This window comes from Gymnoscopelus braueri (genome assembly GCF_963280865.1).
Source record: "Gymnoscopelus braueri genome assembly, chromosome: 7".
NCBI classification, from domain to species: domain Eukaryota; kingdom Metazoa; phylum Chordata; class Actinopteri; order Myctophiformes; family Myctophidae; genus Gymnoscopelus; species Gymnoscopelus braueri.
The window spans coordinates 18,367,521-18,393,694 of record NC_137608.1 but is presented as its reverse complement, the minus strand read 5'-3'; the positions used below and the strand labels follow the sequence as shown (position 1 = coordinate 18,393,694).

General features: G+C 41.5%; 2 protein-coding genes across 2 annotated transcripts; one reads left to right on the top strand and one right to left on the bottom strand.

Annotated features, from left to right (window-relative positions):
- The first annotated feature begins 4,347 nt into the window (after positions 1-4,347).
- ascc2 (activating signal cointegrator 1 complex subunit 2) lies at positions 4,348-17,830 on the top strand. Its single transcript, XM_080433327.1, has 19 exons — positions 4,348-4,473; positions 6,892-7,002; positions 7,166-7,324; positions 8,003-8,176; positions 8,807-8,936; positions 9,280-9,347; positions 9,532-9,645; positions 9,863-9,975; positions 10,098-10,172; positions 10,708-10,812; positions 10,904-10,972; positions 11,387-11,461; positions 12,786-13,020; positions 13,444-13,640; positions 13,872-13,991; positions 15,073-15,297; positions 15,631-15,721; positions 16,046-16,140; positions 16,271-17,830. Exons 2-19 carry the CDS (start codon positions 6,916-6,918, stop codon positions 16,440-16,442), a joined length of 2,304 nt encoding a protein of 767 aa, XP_080289453.1. The 5' UTR covers positions 4,348-4,473; positions 6,892-6,915; the 3' UTR covers positions 16,443-17,830.
- Positions 17,831-17,979: 149 nt separating this feature from the next.
- On the bottom strand, positions 17,980-22,905 carry rnf215 (ring finger protein 215). The gene is made up of 10 exons (XM_080433328.1): positions 22,598-22,905; positions 21,584-21,736; positions 21,256-21,327; positions 21,044-21,129; positions 20,881-20,935; positions 20,680-20,784; positions 20,369-20,485; positions 20,022-20,165; positions 19,712-19,814; positions 17,980-19,565 (listed from the first exon to the last, which is right to left on the bottom strand). The coding sequence occupies exons 1-10, from the start codon at positions 22,814-22,816 to the stop codon at positions 19,543-19,545; spliced, it is 1,077 nt and encodes a 358-aa protein (XP_080289454.1). The 5' UTR covers positions 22,817-22,905; the 3' UTR covers positions 17,980-19,542.
- Positions 22,906-26,174: the final 3,269 nt, after the last annotated feature.

The window sequence follows — 26,174 nt, the reverse complement described above, 5'->3', positions numbered from 1 at the left end:
AGGTCCAACCCTACCCTCAACTCCCAATTATCAGGACCTAGTCTCTGGTGCGGCAGGCACGCACATCTATAGGACTATTAGAAACCCAGTTCATTTGCAGTTCCCATATGCAGTAGATTGCTGGAAGACGTTCCAGATGTTCATCCTTTGAACTCTCGTTGGCCTTCTCATGACTGACCTCCATCCCCCTCTCCCTCTGCCAGTGTGGGAGACACCCATAGCTTCAGTGCTCAGAAGGACCCGGAGAGATGAGTCTAGTACAGTACAGTACATGAGAAGCACTGTGTGAAATCTTTGTTGACCGCGAACTGACGTGCAATACTTGCCTGGTTGCTCAAACTGGCCTCTCTTCCCAGGCTACTGATCAGCCACTCTGGTCTTTTTTTCTCTCGCTCTCTCTTCTCAAACTCCTCTCATTGGATCCGGGGAAGTCTCAAACAGATCCTATTTAGAGTTATTGGACACATTATATGAATAAATCCTCCTTGCCCATACACCTCCCCCAGGAAGTGGGATAAGCACAATCAGGTAAATGCAATTGCATTGTAGACACCTTTGAACTTATTGTCACCTCCCTTTCCATTTTTATTCCATACTGTCACCTCCCTTTCCATTTTTATTCCATACCAAAAATAGCTCCGGTGTCTCCAATGAATTATGATCAAGCAAACTAACTTCCTGTTTTTGTGTATTGTTTTTTTTGTGACTTTTTAGAAGACCAAATACAGGGAGGCCATTGAAAATGGTGAAGGGCTACATTGTGACGTAGACTCTGGAATGGCATACATTCACTTGTGTTTAGCATTGCGAAGTGCTTAGAATGCCAGTAAAGCCTGGTTCAGTTCTGCAAAATGAGAGCAATTATGGTCTCACGTCTGTTACTGGGTGGCTTAATCCAATTGTTTGTTTTTCCCTCTGAGGTAATTTTTCACTGATCAATTTCCAATACTTGGCCACCTGTGTATGCCTTGCATAAATCCAGCATCAATCCACCTTTTTAATTCCATGTGATCACACCAAGACCTATCGCTACAGACATGGCTGCTTCAAAAATGCCTTGGAAAAGCGTGTCAGGCAAAACAGTATGGTGCTCCTATGGAGCGGGGAGGAACTTAACTTAAGCAGACACTGAGCTCTTGCCGTTGCTGTGCTATTGGATTAGTATTTGAATAATGGGGTGACCTTGAATTCTACAGTTAATTGCCATTAAATACTACTGAATACAACATTTCATCTGTATTCGCCATTGTTCCATCCCTGTTCCTCCAGCATCAAAACAGGAAGATAGTGATGAATTTGAAAAGCCCACCTTTTGCTTTATTTGATTGGCTGCCTGGGCAAAATGTGACACTGACGAGCGGTGCAATTCATGGCGCAAGTCGAGTGCCAGGCACGCCATAGGAGAACAACAATTTTTCTGGTGACGGGTTTCTAATGATGTGTCTCAGTGTGATCACCCCCTTAGCCTCTAGAAATGAATTTTTCCATCGCTCAAGCATCACAATTATATTTCCATATTATAGTTTTGAAATCCCAAAATATGTATTATTTTAGACTGTTTTAAAGGTTTAAACGTACTACAGTATATGCTGAATCGTAAGTACACACTGTGCTTGTTTGCATCCTTGTCTGTACTAATATTGAGTCATATTTGATTTAATAGGAATCACCTTTTCTGTAGCTAGCCAGATCTCTTGGCTCATTATCTCCAAGGACAACCAAGCTGTTTACTATCTGTACTGTTAATATTTGATTGAACCATTGAGTAAAGAGGATGCAGTGAGGTTCATTATCATTATCAAGGGACCATGTGGTATTATTAACAAGATAAAATTACATTACACTGTCTGTAGAACCATAATAAGCATAGAACTCATAAGCATAAGGATGGCAGGTGTCTCTAGTGATGCACATTTTCAGTCAAACGGTTACACAGAGGAGGTGATATCTGGGTGGTAGGATGTTGTATGGATCATTCTCTGTACAGTTTTCCTTCATATGCTAATGCTACATTGAGTTAAAGCCTTGGAGACATACCTGGACTGTCATTTATACAATGTGAAGGTGGTCACTTGTCAAAAGCTGCGCATTCTTTATTAGATTAAATGTTAGTAATTTAAAAAAAGCTGTACAAAATAAAAATGTACAGTGATCTAAACTTAGGCCTGTTTTATAATTACACCATCATTTATTAGCATACCATTTCTAAGTTATTCCCAGCTGAAGAGTGTAAACCAAGATATAAAGTGATGTACCATCTGATAGTGGAAGCTGTTCTAATCTCTGGATGATATTGAGATTTTAAGCCATGTGATATTTCTTGTCTTTGTTTTATATGAACCTGTAAGTTTAATTTCTTTATCTTAAAGCCATGGCGCCAGAAAGATGCATTGTTTATTTGTTTTAGTTTTTTTGTTTGTCATGCAGATATATTGATATAAACTGTTTCTGTCAAAGTAGTGGAACAGCTGGACAATTCATAATACACATACTGTAAGCGCTCATTGTAACGTACAGTTTTGAACAAAACAAAACAAAAGCTGCTGCAGTGCCTGGTGGCTCAGCCAGTTAAGCCTGAGTTTTACTTAGTTGTGCGCAGGTGTAGCTCATTGAAAATGTACATCACAACTTGTAGATCTGACATTTTCAGTGTGTGACATCCTGATCCATGCACAACTTATTATAATATATCAGGCACGTCCTTGTGAGTTGCAAGGACCTGGGATCCAATCCGACTTCCAGCATCTTGTCTTGCGTGTCTCCCCTCTCTGCCCTTGTTTCCTGTCTCAACAGTACTCTATCTAATAAAGCAATAAGAAATGCCACACACACAACTAAAGCTACGGCACTGGCGCACATATTGTCCAGTTAAAGATAATACTCCTATCTAGATTCCTAATGTGGTTGCTCTGATGCAAAGCAATGACCAATGTTGGATATTTTAAAAGACATTATTTATTTATCCTGTTTCAGACGTGCACAGCGGTATCTTGAAAAGTATTGTATCTAATGTAATTTATGGGAAACATCCTTGGCCTTCTCTCTGTGTGTTGAGGGAATGTCTTTTTTGTATAAACATCCTTTTCCAACACCAAATGCTTTAAGTATCATTATTGTACAATACAGTGTGTTGTGTTGGCAAGTTATCAAGGTGTTGTTCGCAAGTTAACCATATATTTGTGTTGAAGGTGCTATAAGCGATATTTTTGGGTTCAAACAAAGTCCTTTGATAAAATGTTAAAAGCTCTATATTCTGTAATCATTTCCGTATAGTGTTAGTTCAGTAACAGGGTCTCCTCGTCTCCAGCATACATTTTCAGATGGGCCAATTTCATCCAATCAGCTTAAAATAACATACATACATATATATATATATATATATATATATATATATATATATATATATATATATATATATATATATAGATAGAGATAACACACATTCTAACCACCTTTAATCACTAGCAAATACTTTGGTAGGTGTAATTAATGAAATTGTACTGTACATTTTCAAGGTAAATGGATAAAAAAGCTCCTGGCAATATCACTTTAAACTTTAACCTCTTGCAATTATTTATATATAACTATAATAATGGACACATAAAGACCATGTTCTAGATGGCTGGCCCTTTGAAAGAGGGATGCTGTAAACAATAGCAATTTGTGATGCACTTTAATTTTTAATGTCAGTGATGTGGATGATTGATAATTAGAGCCAAGGCCAGATTTTGGGGTCTGATGCAAAAATACAGTTTACTTTTAACCTTTATTTTATATGGAATTGTATTTCATTGTGGAATACATTCACAAATGCAGATGAAAGAAGCTGAAGTACCGTTTGTAGCCGCTAGTCGGCATCAACAGCTTAGCTGTATTCAACTGAACGTCAGAGTATTACTCCAGAGAGACATAAGGAATCGGATGGTTTAATGTCTCTATTAGACCCTATCTTGCTTATTTTAGGGCAGATATTGCATAAAGAATTCACGTGCCCATTCCTCAGTGCACTCTGCTTTAGTGCACAGTTTACCTGTGCCCACTTTACCAACCAAACCAACAAGCCATTGATTCAACAGTGTTAACGTCCCTCCGAGTCATGGGGGAGGAAAAAGACAGCATGTTCAAGGATCATTTTCGCTTTGCATGTTGCTGATCCGGTCCGGGTCCGGAGCGGATACGGAAACCGTACATGGATGTGGTGAGTGCAATTTACCGGATACAGTCACAGGGGATACAGTAGGCGGGCTTCAGACCGGATCACGCTGGTTAACTCGGAATAGAAACAAAAGCTTTCAACAGGTGCCGTGGGAAACGGGCCGGTGACGTTGGTAGCCGCACATGCGTCCTCCAGTCCAGAGAAAAGATCGTGTCCCACTTCCTGGCCACTTCCAGATAAACGGTACTGTAAACGTAGCTAAACTCTAATAAAGCCTGTGGCTCGATGGAATGGCTAAAACATAACCACAATAAGAGGTGAGTTGAGTCTATATCATTTTATTCTGTAACGTTAATACAAAAAAAAAAAAAAATACAAAAAATTAAACGACATAAGAATGACCGGTCTGCTAGCCACTGTAGCTGTCACTTTGTGTTGAAGTTATGTAGCAGCACTGTTGCCTTCAATGTTAGCACGTTGGCCCCTCTCAAACTGTATGGGTATTTAAACACTTGACTGTCTGACACTGAGTCACCACTACATAACACACAGCTAACTAACTGCCTATAGTTGCCCATTGTCTACTGATAACGTTATATCGGTTGTTTAACCTATTTCTATTTTGCAGCTACAACTAATGGAAGTACCGGCTTGTTTGGTGTATGTGTGGCATATTTTCACAGTCTGGTGCAACCATGGCTAGCTAGCTTTGTGGCGACGTTACTGGCACATTAGAATCCTCACCACGGCCGGATTATAAACACAAAGGGTCCTCAGTGGGGCTATACACCCTGAAGAGGCCCCTCAACATTAACAACTATATTTTCAGTCGCCTTTTTTAGGTGGAAAACCTAAGTAGCTCAGCTTCCAGACTGAGACAGACTGTTCAACACAAACAACCCCTCCCAGAATCGAGGACTGAGTTGAAAACACGACCATATTAATAAAGACAAGAGTAGAATTAGAACACAGTTTATATAGGCTATTTCTCACCTGATACAAGGACAACAGCTAGGTTAGATGTACAGGACACCAAAGCATACTTATAACATAATAAAGAGGCTATATCACTGTGACACTACTACATAACAACACACGCAACACACATTGTACAGACTGTGTTCACAAATGGTTAATTAACAGATCAGGCCCAGCACCAGAATAGATTAAAGAGAGGTGCAATCCATGGGGGTCACAAAAAATATATATTTACACAGGTATATCCTATATAAACAAAATGAACTAAAGACCACTTCTCAAGCTCAAAGGCCCACATTGATAAATCGCTCAGACTGCTTAACATCATGTAAATAAAGAGCACACAGAACTGATACGCACAATCAAGTTATTTTAATAGTGCAAAATGGAAATACAAGTATAACATGTCTGTAACTTCCCTTTGATATAGGCCTATGGGTAAAAGGACAGGTGGCCACCAAAACATTCTGGGCACGAGGGAAAACTGGGCATCTAGGAACAGTGGGACAGACAGAGTGGGCACCAGACCTCGGAAGAGTGGGCACTAGGGGAAATCCGGGCCCACAGAACGAGTTTTACACCTGTCTGGCATGCGTACTACTGGAATGCAACTACATTCAGTTGATTCCCCCCCCCCCCCCCCCCCCCCCATCCAAAACATTCTCCGACAAATGTTATATTAGTTTGAGGCTAAGGCTAGGCATAGTTCTGTGAGGTTAAGGTTAGGTTTAGGCATAGTTTTACTGAGGTTTGGGTTAATGTTAGGTTTTGGCATAGTTTCACTGAGGTTAGGGTTAAGTTGAGGCATAGTGTTACTGAGGTTAAAGGGATACTTCACTTTAGGGCCGGGGACACATTTAAAAAAAATATTAAAAATAAATGAAAAAAGTTATGGAAAATTCATGGCCCCCTCACGCATTAGAGTGTCCTACTAATGTGTGAGGGGGCCATGAATTTTCCATAACTTTTTTCATAAATAATTTAAAAAAAAATTAAATGTGTCCCCGGCCCGAAAGTGAAGTATCCCTTTAAGGTTAGGTTTAGTCATAGTTTTAATGAGGTTAAGGTTATTTTTAGGCATAGTTTTACTAAAAGACGAAAACACATTTTAAAAAACGTAGTCTTCCCACATAAGGTGCCCCTCTTCAGCACCATGGACAGTGAAGGAGGTCAGAGTTGAGAGAGTATAAAAAGACACCTTGTTCACTTGAAATTTGGTGATGTACAGCAAAGGCCACCTATGACTAATGCTATTCAATAAACTCGACCAACTAGCTTTTAAAAATACAGAAGAATTGTTGGATTCATTTTTAAACCTATGAAGTGTTGTCTGTTGCATTCTGCTACCTACATTTTCTGTCACCATAGACCAGAAGTACAGCAACATTTTTAAAAGTCAATAATTGAATGTCATTGGATATCGTCCTTCTAAAATGTGCATAATATCATATAAATGAACAACAAATGTATAGGCTACCGAACCAATGTATATAGTTACTTTTTAAAAAAAACATTGAAATTATTATTTTTTCCAACCATCAACCAGGGCCCTGCCAGCTGCGGCCCTGGGGCTCAAGCCCCTCTAGACCCCGTTGTTAATCCAGCTGTGCAGTGTTCATTTAACTCAGAGAGTGTAATGGAGCCAAGATCCATTTGTACACTTTCAGAGTTGCAAACGGATAAATCAATGCTGAGGATTTTAGTAATTCAAATAGATCTCCTGACTCATACCTACCTTGTGTTCCATCCTTTATCAGAAACCACTAGAGGGCGACGGACCCATGGCGTGTGCCAGAGTGCCGCTGGATGAGCAGCAGGTGACAGAGCCAGGTGGACCGCTGGGAAAGGAGAGGACCTTGCCTGCTCTGGTGAGTCAGCCCCTAAAGGCTGTTATCTAAACACTGCACATTGGCACTGTGATTGCTCACAAGCAACAGACAAAAGTCTGTTGCTTGCCTCTCATTGGTATTTACATTTACTGTGAGAGTTACTGAAGAAAACTGTCGTTGATGTACAGCTTTGTCTTGTCAGCATCCAGACAGGAAGGAGGAGAGGTGTTTTGTGCCTTACAAGCCCCTGCCAGAGAACGTCTCGCCCGCCCAGGTGGAGGAGTTTCTCGAACATGCCAAGTTTATCATCGAGGATCTGGAATGGCTGCTAGCACTGCCCCATGACAAGTTCTGGTGTCAGGTGTGGGACCGTCACATACTGCCTTTACGGTTCAAATCCTTCACAGTTAGTGTTTTGTTGTTGTATACTTCAGTCATGGCTCTTGGCTGGCTTAATGAGTATTGGATATGATGGAGGGGGCAGCAGTGGCTCGGGCTATCACTGGGTTAAAGGCCTTTCACACCTTGTTTATGCCACTCGAGTGGGACAAATTATGTATACATTCCTCAGGCCAAGTCTGCTCCCAATCGCTCTAGTCTGAATGAATGAATGAATTACACTGTTTTAGTGACCAACAACGTGGGACAGTTTGCACAAGCTAGTTCCGAGAGTAAAAACATGTACGTGTGCTGAGGTGCTAATAAATCGGGTAGGAAGAATGCACTCTTTTTTTCTTTTAGAAGTCTGCATCTTCACCCAGAATCACAGTTACTGTGTAACAGGTGTAAGGTAAACCTTATGGTTGTTTTGACCATGCAATTAATCAGTTATATTATAATGTTGTATAACCCCATACCTAACTGCTCCCGATAAGCAGGTTGGCATGGTTTCCTCAGCACGGAGAAAGTCGCTATATAAATGCACCATTTACCATGTATTACTGAATATAGAAGTTTGCTTTGATATTGGCATCAGCAGAGTGTTAGCATTCTAATGCACTGTTTTTTTTAACCATCAGCCATCTGTGTATCCTGTCAGGTGGTGTTCGATGAGTCTCTGCAGAAATGTCTGGACTCTTACCTACATCATGCCCCCCGAGGCCTGGACCCTGCCTCTCTGCCCTCCACCCCGGTCGTGGCGGACACGCAGCGCTGCGTCCACCGAGCTGTCTTCATGACCTTCCTCAGGATGGCCACACACAAGGAGTCCAAGGTAGGAAGAACGGCAGCCTTCAGCCTTGACAGTGCGACCATTTCACTTGCACAAATAGATGTGGCATGTGGGCAAAAGGTAAAATGTATCTAGGAGCATGTGTGTGAATGAAAAATTACCAGCCTCTATTTTAATTAGATTTTTACAAAACAATCTTAAATTAGAAAAGAGTGCTTGCGGAGCACATGTCTTCACCAGGGCAGGTGGCCTTTGCAAGTCATGGGATGTGAAAGTCGTGGGTTGCAGCTGCCAGGGACCACGGTAGCTGCGGGGGAAATGGTTTCTACAAAGCTTTTGGAGGTGCACTAGAGGCCCCTCATTGTGATCCCAATTTGGGGTTGATTGGATTTTGTGTTCATGACATGGCATTTTTTAATAAGGAAAATAGGCCCTTCCCACAGTGGAAACTAATTAAAGACAAACAGTATGGGAGATCAAAAAGCTGTTTTGACACTAATTGTCACATGACTCCCTAGATTAGGTGTTTCGCTGCCTTTTTCACTGCCCAGATTTCCAAAATATATTGTCAACCCAATTACAAAAAAATGTTTTTGAATGTTCTATTGAGGTATTTGTTTTGTCACTGGACAGAGATGTGATCTTGATTTCGATAACTCCCCCTCCCTTCAGGAGAACTTCCTAACCCCGACTGTATTCGGAGAGATCATCTACGAGAACTACCTCTTTGACATTCCCAAGATCCTGGACCTGTGTGTCCTCTTTGGGAAGGGAAACACCCAGCTGCTGCATAAGATGATAGGTAAGCTGTTAATGACACAAATCCCAAAGAACAAGGGCAACCTACATTAGAGATGTACAAGGTGGACCTGCTTGGCTCTTCGCCAACCTTTGACCACTACATTTCACCATACAGTATGTCAAATACTGGAAGATGGAGAAACTAGAGTTGGAGATACTGTGGTTTGATAATGATACAATGCAATGAGTAATTTGTGAACAATGAGTAATTTGTGAACAGAGTGACATACAGAGCCTCACTACAATTTCACAATTGCGTTGCTGAAAACATAAGAAACTGGATGAAAGGTTTGTTTATTTCACTGATGATAATGATGGGGTCATCCTTGTTTTATCCTTTTTAGAGAACATCTTTACCCAGCAGCCCAGTTACTATGTCGACTTGGATGAGACGGTGCCCTCCGTCTTACAGGTAAGGGACAGAAATACACAATGGCTATTTTCCAAACGGAGCCCTTCAGTCCATAAAGGAGAAAATATCTTGCACGACACAAGAGTTTCTTGAATGAATGCATCAGACTGTCTCTATACTCATTAATTTTCCTGACCTCACACGATCTCTATCACTCTCTTGCCTTTTCCTCTGTTCTCTGTAGATATTTGATACCATCTTAGATAAGTGTGGTCTCCAGTGTGAAGGAGCCATAGCCATGGAACCGCTGAAGCTGAACGCACACAGCCGCCCCACTGCAATGACCATGAGTCAGCAGGTCTGGCACTCACTCACTCACTCACTCACTCACACACACATGCACACCTGCCTGTGTGCTCACTGATTCATTGCCACATGTAATTTTTGCTAATGTTGAAACATGTCATGGTCTTATATCCATGTCTTGTCAATAACGCATTCAAAAGCTTGAAGGAGAGATGTTTTCAGGGTGATTGGGACAGGGCAGTTGAAACGTGCTTGTGTGTCGGTCTCAGGACCTGTCGGACCTGGTGTTGTACCTGTGTGACTCCACCAGCACCATACACGGCTTCCTGGATATCTACCCTGCTGCCTGTGCCACCTTCCACTCCCACGGCTTCCTCAGCAGGTACCCAGACCTCCTTAATGTGAATCTCTCATAGATTAATGAACAACACGTACTATAGGGTGTTGCCCTTCGGGGCAACCACACTAATAATGAATATTCCACATTGTTTCTTTGAATGGCAGACTGGCCTCGTTTTATGAGACCGCCATACCTGAACTTGAGAAGGCACTGCGAAAGAGGAACTTTGACGATAAAAGGTGGGTAAATCAACCTGTGACTTACTTAGGTAACAGGGGGAACACTTAAGTCATATTTGGATCTTTCACAGAATGCATCTACCACACAATGGGTAATTTTTGCTTTGAATTTGAAAACGGCTGCACTGGAATAGGAGCTATAAAGTTGACAGTTAGACAACAAAACAAAATGTCCTTGTGCATTCTCTATATTCAAATAGAACTAGCGCATAGCCAGTGTTAGTGTTCTGGCTTTTGGGGTTTTAAGCGGGAGGTGTCAGAAAGGTTACCACAGGGATAACTGGCTTGTGGCGGCCAAGTGTTCATAGCAACGTCGCCTTTTGATCCTTCGTTGTCGGCTCTTCCTATCATTGTGAAGCAGCATTCACCAAGCGTTGGATTGTTCACCCACTAATAGGGATTTTTTTTCTTTCTTCTTTTTTTTCTGCCTGCTTTTGTTGTCAGGCTGAACTTGCCCAGTCATGCAAAACAAAGTAATTACCTGGACATTTAAAAGGTTGTTTAGCAGTCTTAATGAATGACCCTCCTCCTCTAGTCTTCAGGAGGACTTGTGGAAGCGGGTGTCCCACTCTGGCCGCAAGATGGTGGAGATGGCGCACTTACTGCTGCAACACACTTGTCTCCAGCCCATCCTGGAGGGGTAAGACTCCACTACTGTTATAAGAGAGGTTTAGCGTGCTGCATTTTCCTCTACTGTGATACACCCTAACACTGATTTTGGTGCCTTGCAGGGGAGAAAACATCCACACATTTGCAGAGGAGCTCCTACAACATTTCACATCTTTACTACCTGAGAAGAGGTACATTCAAGAGGTCCAAGAGACTGTGGTTTTCAAAGTGTGGTGCTGGATCCCTCATGGGTCCTTGAGGGACTTACAGTTGATCCCTATTAATGAGGAATAGTCTAATTTCATTCAAGTTGGCAATGTAGCATTTCAATGCTCAATCAAATATCCAGTAAAAAAAAAAAACCCTAACTGCTCCATGAGTTGCTGCCCCATAGCTGGCCACTGCCCCTGATACCTAGGATGGGTTAAATGCAGATACATACCACATTTCATTGAATATGCAAATACACAGTGACAGATGCCACAAAGGAGTGTGGACCAATGAACCGAACAATAATTTTCATGACCGTCTGCTGTAGAACAGGTGACAAATACTGGGATTTATTGATTGTATTAATCATGTGTATGTTGTGTTTTTCCTCTCAGGTTCTTGTCAGACTATGATGACCAATTCCCCATCGCAGACGACATCAGCCTGCTACAGCAGGCCTTACCTCTCATGTAACTAATAGCTTTATAGTCACTTTTAGTACTGTGTTTCTGTTTGGTTATTAGAAATAATTCTGATATCCAATATTTCTGTTTCAATCGAGAAAATCGAATTAATTGAGCCGATGTTGGTCACTTATCTTTTGATTAACCAACTGCTCAGAGGCACGATGTGTAATACAACAGCATCAGAGACTAGTGTTACAGTATGCCATTTAAGATGACAGCTGCTGTTGTCAGTAGGTTCTATACATTTATAACTATAGCCTGCCTATGCATTCATTGCACAAAATACAGACACAAAATGAACTGACATCTTTTTCTCCCTCCCCTCTCTCACATGCACATACATAGAGATGACAGCTGTCAGTTGACTTGATAGCCTACATTTACAACAACAGCCTATGCATTTAAAGGGATGACTTTTTTCTATCAATTACTCACCCCATGAAGCCTTGAATTCATGGGGATTTCTTTCTTTTTGGCGCATTCCTGATCCAATATTTGATGAATTGAAGTACCGGTAAATGGGAGAGCCAAGACCAAACTAAATAAAAATAATTCATAAACTCCAAAACAACTCGGTGTAATCCAAGATGTAGGAGGAATATTGGATCAGGAATGTGGCAAAAAAAAATCTTCATTAAGTCAAGGCTTCATGGGGTGAGTAATTTATAGAAAATAAAAGAAAAATATATTTTGGTGTTGAACTATTACTTTAACAAATTTCAGACTCATAGGATTATCTCATTTTCTCTGAATTGCCCAGTGCCATTTTTGGAAAAAAATGTTCAGAACCCAAGATATCATTATCTGAAGATTTGCAGCTCCATCCACTCCTTGTTTAACTTATAACTGAAAAAGGCTGTATCTCGCTTCCTAAGCACTTTTTTTTTACTTTGGAAAAAAAAAAAATTGCTGGCACAGTATGAACATATTTTTTTATTTCATTGGCACTGAGAGAGTTAATGACAGTGGGTCATGAAAATTGTGAAAATAGATGTGTTGACTAATTATACTGCCGGCTCAAAGGCGACACAACAATGATCCCCATTCTACAATGACCCCCATTCTATTAAAAGGTCCATACCTTTTAATACAGAACAGTGAGGTATGAATGATGGTTCAACATGCCCTCCTCGAACAGGCTGTGTAAAAGCGGCTTACTACTGTATGTCACCCAGTCTGTAAATATGTCCACCAGTGGGTGCTGTTCAGCTCTCCACACCTTTAGGTTGCCTTGTTATTCTTACTGTGATTAGTGTTAATGTTGACATTAGTGGACTCAACAATTTGGGCCTGCATTCCCTCTAATGGTTCCCCTGATTCCTTTTAGTGATGAGACCAGGACGTCGTACCTGCTGCAAGGAGTGCAGAGTGCCTGGGACAGCACGGGCCGGAGGAGACCTCAAAGCCAAGCTCGGCCCAAGACCTCTGCAGCTGCACAAGGGGCAGTGGGGGGGGCCTGGGGTGGTGGGGAGTCACCACCAGGGGTCAGAGAAGCAGGGGAGGGCGGGGAGAGTCCCAGGGGAGCAGAGGCCACGCTGGACATGCCCTACAAGGGAAACAATGTTAGTCCTCCTGTTATTGTAATTCCGACTTTTAACTAGTTGAATTGTGGCATACCTGATATACTCCTTTTCGTTAGAGCCCGACCAATGCCAGATTTGTGGGTCTGATGGTAGACTGAGTCGTAGACCACTACCGATGTTTTGACCAAAAATTTCAAATTAATGTGGGAAAGAAAATTACTTATTTCCCAACGCGTTTTTTTTAAGATTTAGAATTTTTTAAATGCTCTTTTATAATGACATGCAAAGGAAAACCAGGTTGAAAGTGGTAAATAAATCGGGCTGGATAATTGTCGTCAAAAAGGTCAAATAATGGATATATCGGGCTCTACTTTTCATATAATTACATGGTTTGCGAGTGGCTTGGTCCTTGACTTTAATTACTTATACCCTGCTACTTGAACTGGTTTGTGTGTGGTCCAGGGTGCTGCGGGTTCAGTGAGTGCTGGGGAGCTGGAGTCTCTGCTGACGTGTATCAGGGACTTGCTGCCTGACCTGGGAGAGGGTTTCCTGCTGGCCTGTCTCCAGGAGTACGACTATAACACTGAGCTGGTCATCAACAACATCCTAGAAGGCAACCTGTCACCCGGCCTGGACAAACTGGACCGCACCATGGCCAGGTATCACTAGCCAAAACCTAACCACTTAAGCCCTACTTTGTTTTTGTGACAAATTGTGAAAATAGCCAGCATCATTGCTCTTTTCTTTCTTGGGTTAGCTGTGGAAGTAACGTTGATCTCTTCCATTCCATTCGAGGTAGACTTTTCAGGATGAAAGGACTGATTTCTGACTTAATGGAAAATGGCACTGCTGTAGCTCTATTTGACTTATTTTCCTCCCTGTCTCCCCAGGCCAGTGAAGCAGGAGCCTCCAGCCGTGCTTAGTGACAGGTCCAATGTGTTTGACGACGACGAGTTTGATGTCTTCCACAGAGACCAAGTAGACATGTCCCGCATCTGGAAGGGCAGAAGGTGAGTGGGTGGGTCTTGTTCATTGGAAAACATTTAGAATGGCCTGGATTTCCATCATAGCCCCAGCACTGGCATCTGAAATGTTTTGACATTTACACCTAGAATGACATGCCTATAATAGGGACACTATATGCCTAACCCATGGTTAATGGGTTCGGTAAAACAGTCTTTTCCCCAGGGACCATTTTTGGCTAGAATTCTTATCAATCTGCGATTTAAAATGCATTATGCAATGATGAGATAACAGATTAAAGTTTCAACTTTGTGAGTTGATTTTTCAGACCGCGCTGAAATGAATAGAATCCAGTGGCTTCCTTGAAAATTAAACCATCCATGCAATGCCAGTGTTTCCCCTAGGGTGGAGTCAAATTGTTCATGCTGGCAGATAAAACATCCCGGCAACTGAGCCTTAGGCAAACATACAGTTACATTTCTGGGGAAATGTCTGTCTAGTTTACATATGAGGTGAAATAGTATATCATCTTTAAAACAATTATTGACATTCATTGAATGAAACAAAAACACACCCATATACAGAAAATTCAATCAATGTTAGATATGAATTATCATTTTATAATATAGAAATGAATGTGTTATGCCTTCTTTTATGCTAAAATATATTTAGTGGGGTGGCCCTTAAGAATGTCAAAAAGTATGGTAGTGGTCCAGGGCTCAAAAAAGGTTGAGAAGCAATGGCTTACCGAACCCTCCACAGTGTTGATTCCCAAGCCTGGTGCACAGCTCTGTTTATTTACATAATATCATGTTAATCATGTTGTCATATTGCTTACAATACAAAATGGATTTAGCATCGTAAGTAAACATGACGCCAACGGCATACTGTAGGTTGCTGTTGTAGTATGCTACTTTTAACTTGCCAACATGTCATATAATGATGTGTCAGTTCACATAAAATGAAACCACTTTAAGCTTGTACACTGAACTAAACCAGTTAAACAGGAAATTGCTCCAACTCTATGAAACATGCCAGATCACCAGTATGGCGCTGTAAGTCTGAACATCAGTAGGTGTTTTGTGTTAGTGGAAGTGTGATCTTTGCACTACATGTTTGATCCCACAGGAAAGGGGAAAGTGCTCGAGACCTATTGAATGACAAGCAGCACATAGAGGAGCAGAGGGCCCGCTACCAGGCCTACGAGACGGTAGTGGACGAGATCGTCATCGAACCAGGGCGTACACCTGCAGATTACGGCCTGGACGATTATGATGACGACTATGACGACACCTACGACATCAACCAAGTGGGGGCCAACGACCTGGATGGAGACAGCCTGCTGAACCGAAGGTTGTGTAGATGTGGTTTTTACTGGTTTTTGGGATGCAATGTATTGCGTTCCTCATTCTGACTCAAGAAATATGAATCTTGGATCTTTTTATTATCTGTTGGGCACTTGTTATCAGTGTATACATATACATTGAAATGTTTTAGATTTATACCATAAGTTGCCACTGCAATTTGACAGTATATGCACAAAGTATACTTGAAGTTCATCATTATAGCAGAAGATCTTAGCGATTCTGCCTCCCTTCTGCTGGTTTCAGGTGTATTGTGAGAAGTCATGGATTGTTAACCCACTATGCAATTCTGTCTAATATGTGCCTTTCTGTCTCCCTGCAGGCCATTCACTGTCCCACAGATACTACGACAAGGAGGCAGAGCAGCCCTGGAGGATGAGGAGGATGAAGATGATGAGGAAGAGGCTGAGGAGGTAATGGTCAGAGATGCAGAGGCATGTGGTCTCCACATGCAGATAGGGCTGGGCGGTATATCGACTTTTTAAGTTATATCGATGTAGTTTATTTTCAAACGGGATAAAGGGTGAAACAATATAGCAATATCGATAGTTTGAAGGTGCGTTATGATACGTAACGCTTTTCTTACATGAAGCCATGCCAGTGTTTGTCTCTCCTGATTTTCAGTCCATACCGCCCTGTAGCCTATATGCAGATCTATGTTTTGTGTTCTTATTTCATATGCTGTCCTTTGTCCAACATACCCCTATATGATGTAACTTGAACCCATTGCATTCCAGGGCAATGCAGTGAATAAGGACCAGTTTATACAGGACCCAGCCCTGCTAAGGGAAAGGGCTGAAGCTAGAAGAGCTGCCATGCAGCAGAGGAGAGGGTAAAGACGGCACACACACACTTCTGCAATGCACTGTCTTGACTCACTTGTTACTTTTCATGCTAAGGGCCAAAACCTGTGCACTGTTGGAGAAATCCATCCATCTTTATTTTCCCCTCCGTCCTTCCAGATACCGGCCAGCGCCTGTCAGAGACGTGGCGGGCAAGCCCAAGGGCCAGGGCCAGACCCAGGAGACCTTACAGGACAGACGGAAGAAGGAGGCCAATAAGGGCCGAGGTGGCAACCACAACCGCCGTTCCATGGCCGACCGCAAAAGGAACAAGGGCATGATCCCCTCATGACCTCCACTCGTATGACATGCAGCCTGGAGCACGACAAAACCGCACGTCCGGTACAGGAAACGCAGAGAGGCCGTGGCCCAAACACTGAGGCAAGAGGTCAAGGCTGAGGTATCCTATTGAGCTACGTTTTATGGTTGGCTTTCAGTCAACGCATGACCCTCTTCAAGTCTCCCCGACATCGTGCTATAGTCCTGATAATAGTCGATATCTGCGCACAAGTTAGATTTTTCTTTCATTGTCCTTCACAGCTGCAATCCAGAACTTTTTAAATTAATAAATCTTTATTTTGACCAATCTGTATGGTAGAGTATGTTAACACAATAGAACTGGCACGTCTGCAGTGGTTGTAGGTGATCTCCCTTTTCTTCCATTGAGAAATGTAGACCCTGGGTAGGGGTCAGGACACCTACAGGTTGACAAGTAGCCCTGCCTGAAGCTCATGAGCCCAGTATCTCCCTTGCCCAAGTGGGGATTCCCTCTTGACTGAGCTATAGATTTTTGTTTCCCATGTGGGAGACCCGGAGTTGAGTCCTGGGGTGTTACAGTTGCAATTTCCTCTCTCCACCAGGACATAAAAGATACGGATTGTAGCTTTAAGAAAGAAAATTCCCACCAAATCAGCGAGTGTGAGCAGGTGACTAGGAGAAAGACATGACAAGACCTTTATTATTGCCAAGTAACAAATCAGTTTATTATTAAGGTCCGTTTTGAGGAAGCTGACAGTTTCTGTGACATTATCATTAAATGAACAACATAGGAATAAAAGGAAGAGACATAGGGTACCGCTTTGAAACGCCATGTCCTGGTAATGCTATTCCGAACATCAGAGGCTGGGTGGGAATTGTGTGTTTAAAAAAAAAAAAGAAGCTTTTGGAGTGTGATATCCCCCTACTCTTCAGAGTACCATGTGTGGAAGTTGTTTGCAAAAGTTTTTCAAGTGCGTGTGTGAATTTTGTGAATATCTGATCCTACCCACCTGGTCTCCACCAGCCTCAGTAAAATCCTATAAAAAGTCATGGGTGATTTATACTTGATTGCACGCTGGTGTTGTGCACCAACAATAACCAATCCACAAACTCGCACTGTGAGCTTGTACATTGGCTATTGTTGATGTGTGACATTACGCACAACAAGGTATAAATCAGGCAAAAGTTGCTATATCAACATCTCACTAGCATAGTCGTGTGTGTTCCCATGTTTGGAAGCACATACAGAGAGGTCCCTCCTATCTCAAACAAATGAGGAAAAAAAGCTTCTACATTTTGCCATGCACAGCAGCTATTTTCTAGGGAGAGAATAGATCTATAAGAGCATTTTGTAACAAATAAAAGCATATTTGTGATTTTTTTGTTATTACAAAAACAAAATAAATACAGTAATAATACTGACTGTTTTGAAGATTATTTTGGTCAAAGCTTTGTGATATATTGGCTAAAGTGATGGACATCAAGGTTATGTTGCGTCAAAGCCAACTGGATAGTAGCTTTTTTTGGATTATCTGAAACAGTATTTTAAGTAGTGATGCATATTCAACATTTTTCACAATATGCCATTTGATTCTGCTAAGTGTGGTGTAGGTATTCATGATTTCCTATTCAAGATTCTCAAACAAAGGGTTGACATCAAACTGAGCAACAACTGTTGAATGTTCATATAATTTTTTCTGTCGACCCCCACTCTTGCACACCGGGGGCATTTTTTTATTAAAATTTCTCATGCAGTTTGCCTGAAAATATATATTTGTCATGATTACGTCCTAAACATGGAATATTATGCAGCTATAAAGCGATATTCAGAAGGTAAAATTTTCATTAAAGCGAATAAAGGCATCAACATGCATCAATGAGACATTCAACTATAATATAGTTTAAATGTGAAATACTCGCCAGCAATTTTCTGATTTATTCGTCATGCCCCCGGTGTGTTAAGACCTTCGGTTGTCAACCACTAGCATTTCTAAACAAGGATAAGCGACTACTTTGAACTAAATGTCTAAACTAAATATGGTAGTCTACTCTACTGTACAGAACTCGAGTTATGAACCAAATTAAATAAACTGGTTTTGGCATGCAGTTTCATCACTGCCCACTTAAATTCATCAATAAGGCATCACTGCTTGTCTGTCAACTGTGGCAGTTATGACAAATGTTATTTAGCTTACTCATTGACAAAAATATATTTCAATTATCAGTTAGTCCAAACCTCAATAGTTAGTTATTGATATTATTTGGACACAAGAGGGGACCCGGAATGACCTTGTCCCACTATGTTTGTCAACATGGAGAAGAGTAAAGTATACCTGATGAACGTGGAATTAATCAAAAAACATTGCGTGACATTACTTTTAAAAGTTACTTTGCTCATCTACTCCTGTCCGACGCACCTGTCCTACAGTAGGAAATACCGATGTGCAAAAAGACTATGTTATTAAGGATGTCATAAAGCATTGAACATCATGCACAAACAATTCACTCAACAAGGGGCTTCTGACTAGGATCATGTTAAAAGCCATTCTGAATCTAATTCAGAAAAACAGTACAGAGATTTTTTTAAGTTACAAAGCACACATTCTTGAACGAGGGTGGCCAAACTTGGTTCTTGAAAGCCATAGAGCTGAACAAGAACCCCCATACCTTTTTGAAAAGAGCATAATTGGCCACCCATGTGCTAGAATGTGTTTTGCCCTCGTCTCTCCTGTATACTGTATGTAAACGGACATGCCATTGAGGCACCACCACATCGCTGGTCTAAGTCACACACACACATTACATACCTGCCAAACGTGATCCACAATTGTACAGTAACATTGTAATCCCAAGAAAAAGTACCATTTAAACAATAGTACTGGTACAGTACATAGTATTGTTTTTACACTGCCACCGTGTTGATGAGTTCTGCTATAGGATCGGTTGGCCCACAGATACACGGTCCCAAAGGCTGGCCGTCAGCTATGAGAAGACAAGTGCTCCCACAAATCCAGTGCTGGTGGTGGCGGCGAGGTCCGAGAAGAGCTACTGAAGTGTCCCCAAACACAACGCAAGACTTGATCCCATTGTCGTTCTACCGTTGCTGCAGGAGGTTACCTAAATGGTGGCAACCGTTAACTGTCTCTGCAGAGGTTGCCTTGTGAGGATTATTGAAGAGAGAAGGGTATGGTGAGTTTCAGACCTTTGTCCATACAGCACTTACTGCACAAGGTGTATGTGTTTGGCGTAAAAGCATTAAACAATATAAATGTGGTATTTTTCCCACTGTTATCGCAGACTTACTGAATATGTTACGTTTGCAGAGGGGACAGGTGTGCTGCCGGAGGAGCCAGGGGTCCACGCAGTCCCTGTGGTACTCGTGGTGGCATGGCAGCACACGCAGACACTGCAGTAACACAAATGGATTGAGTATCGGTTATTTGTACGAATGTGATCAACTACAAAGAACTCTTTTACAGATGTGGCAGAATGTAGAAGCGATGGCCTATAAAGCATCTAGCATCACAGAGACCTTTCTATAGGACTTGGTTTTATTCTAATAGGGATGCAGGTTCATGCAGCCATTACTGGGACTGATGCAACTGATTCAAACCTGGTTGTTGTTGAAAGGCTCCAGGCAGACGGCACAGTCATCAGTCTCTATGGGCTGGGATGGGTCACACCACAGCTTGGGCTGGCGGTATGTCTTGGTCTTGAGAGAAGACATCCTCTGCAGTATGTCCTGTTTAGGTAGTAACTGAATAGTGGAACAAAGGACAAAATGAGTGAGTGTTAATCCACATTTTGATTCGGCCCCAGGTGGGTGTTGAGATCGTATCATGTTCAAAGTGAATGTATTCATGTAAAAACAGAAGCTGAAATCTATTCAAACCTAAAAGAGAACTAATCAAGAGCAATGCTAAGCTAATAATTTTGACAATAGCAAACACATACACGTACCTCCAAATCATCATTAAGCTGATTATCTTGATACTGCCAGCGGGCTTGAACGATGACCCCAGTACTGAGGATCAGGGCCACCAGCAGAACTGTGTTCCAAAGTTGCTGCAGATACTTCTGAAAATGCACCAGAGTCGAGGGCTTTTACAATATTTGTTTAAAAGTAAGAATATGATGATCTGTTGATTATCATTTCTAAATTCTTAAGAAGGATAATGTTTAAGTCTCATATGGTCCAACAGTGCTAATCCATGGTAAGCTTGTCAACATCGTTGAGTGCACATAATATTCTATATCTGCGACAACCTCACCTGGACCTGAGAGTTGGTCTCTCCTGTACAGATGACCCCCTGCCATTCACCATACAGACCACCTCTGGAGCGACCGCAAGTGGACCACAATGTCAGGGTGGCCCCCTAAAAGAGAACACGGAAACGACTCACGCGTTGTAGCATCCTTTGGTCAATAATCGGTAACAGTATCCATCTTATAGCAATAACATAATTTCTCACCAAGTTGTCCTGTAGAATGGTCTTGTATGTGACTTTGGCTGTTGCATGAAGACCTCTGTGCAAAAATCGAAGTCACTCAGTGCCACTCAAGGTCCATGCTCGTTTTAACAATGCCAGTAAATGGTATTTAGATAGATTGTGTGTGCTGCTACACATGTTGTACCTGAGGAGGGCACCAAGGAGCTTGGTGACATTCTCGGATGTCTGGATGACAATGATTGGCTTGGACAGAACTTGGGACAGATCCATCTGAAATAGTCAAGAAGATCATTCAACTGGCTGAAGACGGCTAATGTAACAGTGACATGATGTAGTTTTGGCAAGTTGTATTCAACAACTCGGATTGGTGTAATTACTTAGGTATGTGTTACTTACCTCACTGACAGTGTTTTGGTTGAGGGCCAGGATGATCAATGCAGAGGCCCCCAGGACCAAAGCTCGCTGCATCTGGCAAAGAGAAACGAAACAGGCTGAGCAGTGATTGTCATTTTAGATTTTTGCATTGGCTATTCAAAAATAGCAGATATACAAGCTTGTACATCTGCTATTTTTGAACATTTTTTAAACAATCTTGAAAGTGTGAGAACTACTGATTTAGAAGGCATTTGTAAAATCGGCCTCAGGTCTTACTGAGTTAAGGGCCTTCCTATGAACAGTCAGGGGCTTTGCAGAGAACATTTCTGATTCAAAAATAAACACTCACTTTATTTACCACAGTATCAGCAAAGGACTCCTGGTTCCTTGTAGAAACTTTACTTTCCTCCATCTTAACAGGCACCACACCAATCCACGGCTCCTGCTCTTTGGGTTCATCTTCACCCTTCCCTCTTCTCACCTGGGTCTCCTCGTCCTGCACCTGATCATAGCAGGAATTGGTCTTTTTTTTTACTTTGACAGTGCTCTTGGACTGGTGCCAGGATGTAATTCCTGACTTATTTTATAATCAAGCTAAATAAGACGGCTTCAAATGTATTCAAATACATTCATAAAGGCAATGGTGTAAAGTAACTAAGTACATTTACTCAAGTACTGTACTTAAGTACAATGTTTTGGTATTTTTGGGCGGTGAAACCGCCCCTATAAGTGAGGTTTGGAAAAATGTACAAATATCCTGCGCTGTGAAACCGCCCCTATAAGTGAGGTTTGGAAATTTGTACAATTATCCTGCACCGTGATTGGCCAATCACAATCTATTCAGGACTGTGATTGGCCAGTGTCACATGACACATGTGCATAGCCCTATATAAGAAACCATAACTTGAAAAAAAACATAAATTGGTTTTTTTCAAGTTATGGTTTCGTCCATCATAAAGAGTGTTTCAATAAATGTATTTATCTTTTGTACATGATTGGTTGACTCCATTCAGTATTGTGATTAGCTAGCAAGACACCGCCCACTTCACACAGGGTGTGATTTTTTACTTTACTAGAGTATTTCCAATACTTTTACTCCACTACATCTCAGAGGTAAATATTGTACTTTTTACTCCACTACAATTATTTGAAAACTTGATACTGCTATTTTCAAACATTTTAGTACTTTTACTTTTGGTACTTTAAGTATATTTTGACGCCAATACTTGTACTTTTACTCAAGTAAGATTTTGAACACAGGCCTTTTACTTGTAACAAGAGTATTTCCATATTAATTTCGACATTCAATAAGAAATGTCGAAATGTCTTTCTTTAATAAGAAAGATGTTAAAACAGCTCTGACCAGAATCAGATCATGGATCTTGTCATCATGGTGGGTGATGCTGCCCCAGGTGGCCTCCACCACCTCTCCTTGCAGCACAGTGTTTACGTCTCTCCGCTCCTCCAGGAACACCTCCACCAGCGCTGCCTGTTCACCCGTAACCAGCAGCCCTGACAGGAAAGAGGGAGCACACAGGATAAGCGACGTGCACCAGTAGTACCAGCGGGAACTTGAAGCCATTGCCTAAAAATCGAGCAGATGTGAAATTTCCACAAATAAATAACCCCGATAGCTGTCACCCCTCATGTTATGATGATGGTCCCAGTATCTGTCTGCCTGGAACTGATGCGTCAGCTCAGCCACAGCTGACCACAGCTACCGACTAGAATGGATTGATCCTGCCATCAAAATAAAAGCTTTAAAGGGATAGTTCACCCTCAAAATGACTTTTTTTCTAGTCGATTAGTTACCTAATTGATAGATTTTTTTTTTTTTTAGGGTTAACTATCCCTTTAATATGAGATTTTCACCTCGTGGGTCTGCGGGTTGATAAAGTGTGTGTGTGTGTGTGTGTGTGTGTGTGTGTGTGTGTGTGTGTGTGTGTGTGTGTGTGTGTGTGTGTGTGTGTGTGTGTGTGTGTGTGTGTGTGTGTGTGTGTGTGCGCGCGCGCGCGCCCTGACATTTTCTTATGTTAGCACACTTCTACAGAACAAGTCCCACCATCATTCCGCTGCTTGTACTTGTATTATAAGTAAATAACAAATAAAACACTTCTTGATTATTGATAAATAATAATAATAATACACATTATTTTGTATACTTATTGAAATAGGCCTATTTAATTTACATTTTAGTCATTTATCATCATGGACGAATGATGTCACAGACGCCACAAGAAGTCTGAAGTCTGAGATCCACATCGGAGCCACTGATTATGACCTTGACCTGACCTTTTCAACCCAAAGGTTAATTTGGTTGATGATGGTCCTTTTGGTACATATTTTAGTAATTTTACTTTGAAGCCTGCTAGCGGAAGTGTGATTTTGATTATCTGGTTTCTGCTTCGGGACAAAATGTAAACATGCGAAGGCAGCTTCCTGGCTGCACAGGAAGAGGCGTGTTATATCTTTCAAATGAGACTGCCATCTGGTGGAGGATTAGGAAACCATGGACATGTTATTCTAGGAAGAAAGACAATCTTCTACCCTTTCCTTCTTTCTATCTTTACATAGCCTGCTGCAACCCTCCTGATTTCGTGTATAAAGGGGCGTGTGTATAGAGCCGGCGAGAGACGGCGCCTGATCCCATTGGTTCACCGATCTGTCCGTCAACCCCCGCCCCGTTAACACAACATTACGAGCGACGCCCACTGCACTCTGGTTGGTTGGGAAATGAAACACTTCCTCATACCCAGTACAGGCTATAGTTGGGCCAGGCTTTTATTTTTTAGCAAAACTAAGCAATAAAAGCCTGGAGATCGAGGCTAATCTTTACATAAACAATACACGAGAGAAGTAACTGATTGATTGATGCACTTTATTTAGTAAGACATGAGAACATCAGTACATGGAAGTACAAATTCACAATACAAGGCCTACTAAACTGGGAGACTCATTAAGCACTAAGCTTGTTTAAGATAAGATCCCCATGCACACAAATCATGATGACATATAAGAGACAGACAGATATACACACTACTATACAGAATGTCATACAATCAGCTTACAGGTTACTGGTATGAAGAGTGAAAAAAATGTACAAAAGAAAAAAAAGAAAAAGGGGGGGTAGGGGGTTAAGACTTAGACAGGGGCCATTTTCGAATTGCAGCCTCCTGAAGGTGTATCTTTAGGGCAGTTTTGAAGGTGAGTAGGGTTTTACACTCCTTTACTCCTTATGGTAGGGCATTCCACATTTTTTTATGAATAGCATGAGAACGAGTTCATTCCCTTTGTTGAGCCAAATCTGGGTTGCACATGATTTGTGGAGCTGCCTCTGGTGTTATGATCGTGGACTTCATTAACATTTAGGAAGTATTTAGACAAATACAGGGGGATCCCAATGTTGTGGTGTATCTTGAAGACCAGGCCCATAGCAAGTTGCTGTAGGCTACTCTGTCCTCAACCCTAAGCCATCCAATCCTAGTAAAATGAACAGGGGTTAGATGGGTTTTGTAATTGCGGCGAAGTACATTTACTCAAATACTGTACTTTAGTACAATTTTGAGGTATTGTTTACTTTACTGGAGTATTTCCAAATTTCAGTACTTTTACTTTTACTCCACTACATCTCAGAGGCAAATATTGTACTTTTACTCCAATTAAATACATACATTTTTGTGTCATAGCAGGAGAACGAATTCAATCAGTCTCATAATCTCTCATTACAAGCCGACAGGTGCGCAGACTCAGAGTCTCACCGAACTTAGTGACCCGTCGAGTTTTGTGACTCAGCGCTCAATCCTCTGTCGGTCAATGTTGTCATTTTACTTGTAAAACACGCATGGTGATCTATCTAACGTGCCATGATGGAGGACCCCCCCCCCCCCCCAACACCAACCAAACGGTTTAAACAGTGAACACGATGGTCCTCTATTACTCATTGATGCATATTATATATAATGTAGAATACGTGTAAGTATATATATATATTAATTACTTTATTACATTATTTAATTGTCTGTTTAATTACTCTGTGGTGAAAGATTTGGTGTATTAGACTTTATACCATGTTGGTATAATAGGTGAAAATACGGACGTCAAGCGATGACGTAGCTAGAATGGCTGTGATATTTCATGTATTCCAAATACACATTTGGAATACACATGAAATGTATGTAATATCACATCCTACTCCTTTTTGAACATGTAGCATTATAGTATTTTGTTGTTACCTGTGAGGCCATTGTTTTTTATGTTAACATGTTCTAAATGAAGCCATTCATTCATTCATTCATTCATTCATTGATAACCAATTCTGATGTAACACCAGCTGGAAACTGACTGGGCACTTTGGAATGTACTGCGACTGATTGGTGCGTCAGGAGCAGTGTTGCCAGATTGTGTGAGAGAAATAAGCAACTAGGCCTATAAAAACAAGCCCAAAGAAGCTTGTAGATCTGCTATTCTCCAAACAATCTTGGGAAATTTTAGAATATTTTAAAAACATTTTAACAACACAAATCTTGTATGGGGGTCCCTGGCACAAAAAAAAATCAGGTGGGGGGGTTCTTGGATAATTATTATTACATATCCACTGATTTAAACAATATTAGGAAGTAAGCCCAAAATAAGCAACAAGTCCAAAAAAACGCAACCTGCAACTACCAAAAATCCCAAGCGACTTTACAGAAAAAGAAGCCCAAAGCCGCTTATAATAAGCCGACGTGGCAACAATGGAAGGTAGGGATGATACATCCATAGCACGAGACTGTCGCTCGCCCCCCAAAAAACAGAACAAATCTACAAGCTATTGACGCGTCGCCTCGTGACGCGTTATTAGCCTATAGATCTGTTCTATTTTTTGAGCGAGAGCGCAGTGGGCGTGCCATATGGCGTGTTTACATGGACAGCGCCCCCTGAACATCATCACACACGTTTTA

What these genes read in the sequence shown, in the direction of transcription:
- ascc2 (XM_080433327.1), top strand. Translation starts at nt 6,916, where the DNA reads ATGGCGTGTGCCAGAGTGCCGCTGGATGAGCAGCAGGTGACAGAGCCA. An exon ending in CCACACACAAGGAGTCCAAG is followed by an intron (nt 8,177 to 8,806) that starts GTAGGAAGAACG and finishes CCCTCCCTTCAG; the next exon opens with GAGAACTTCCTAACCCCGAC. An exon ending in CAGCAGGCCTTACCTCTCAT is followed by an intron (nt 11,462 to 12,785) that starts GTAACTAATAGC and finishes GATTCCTTTTAG; the next exon opens with TGATGAGACCAGGACGTCGT.
- rnf215 (XM_080433328.1), bottom strand. Translation starts at nt 22,816, where the DNA reads ATGGCTTCAAGTTCCCGCTGGTACTACTGGTGCACGTCGCTTATCCTG. An exon ending in ACCAAAACACTGTCAGTGAG is followed by an intron (nt 21,130 to 21,255) that starts GTAAGTAACACA and finishes TGACTATTTCAG; the next exon opens with ATGGATCTGTCCCAAGTTCT. An exon ending in CCATTCTACAGGACAACTTG is followed by an intron (nt 20,785 to 20,880) that starts GTGAGAAATTAT and finishes GTTCTCTTTTAG; the next exon opens with GGGGCCACCCTGACATTGTG.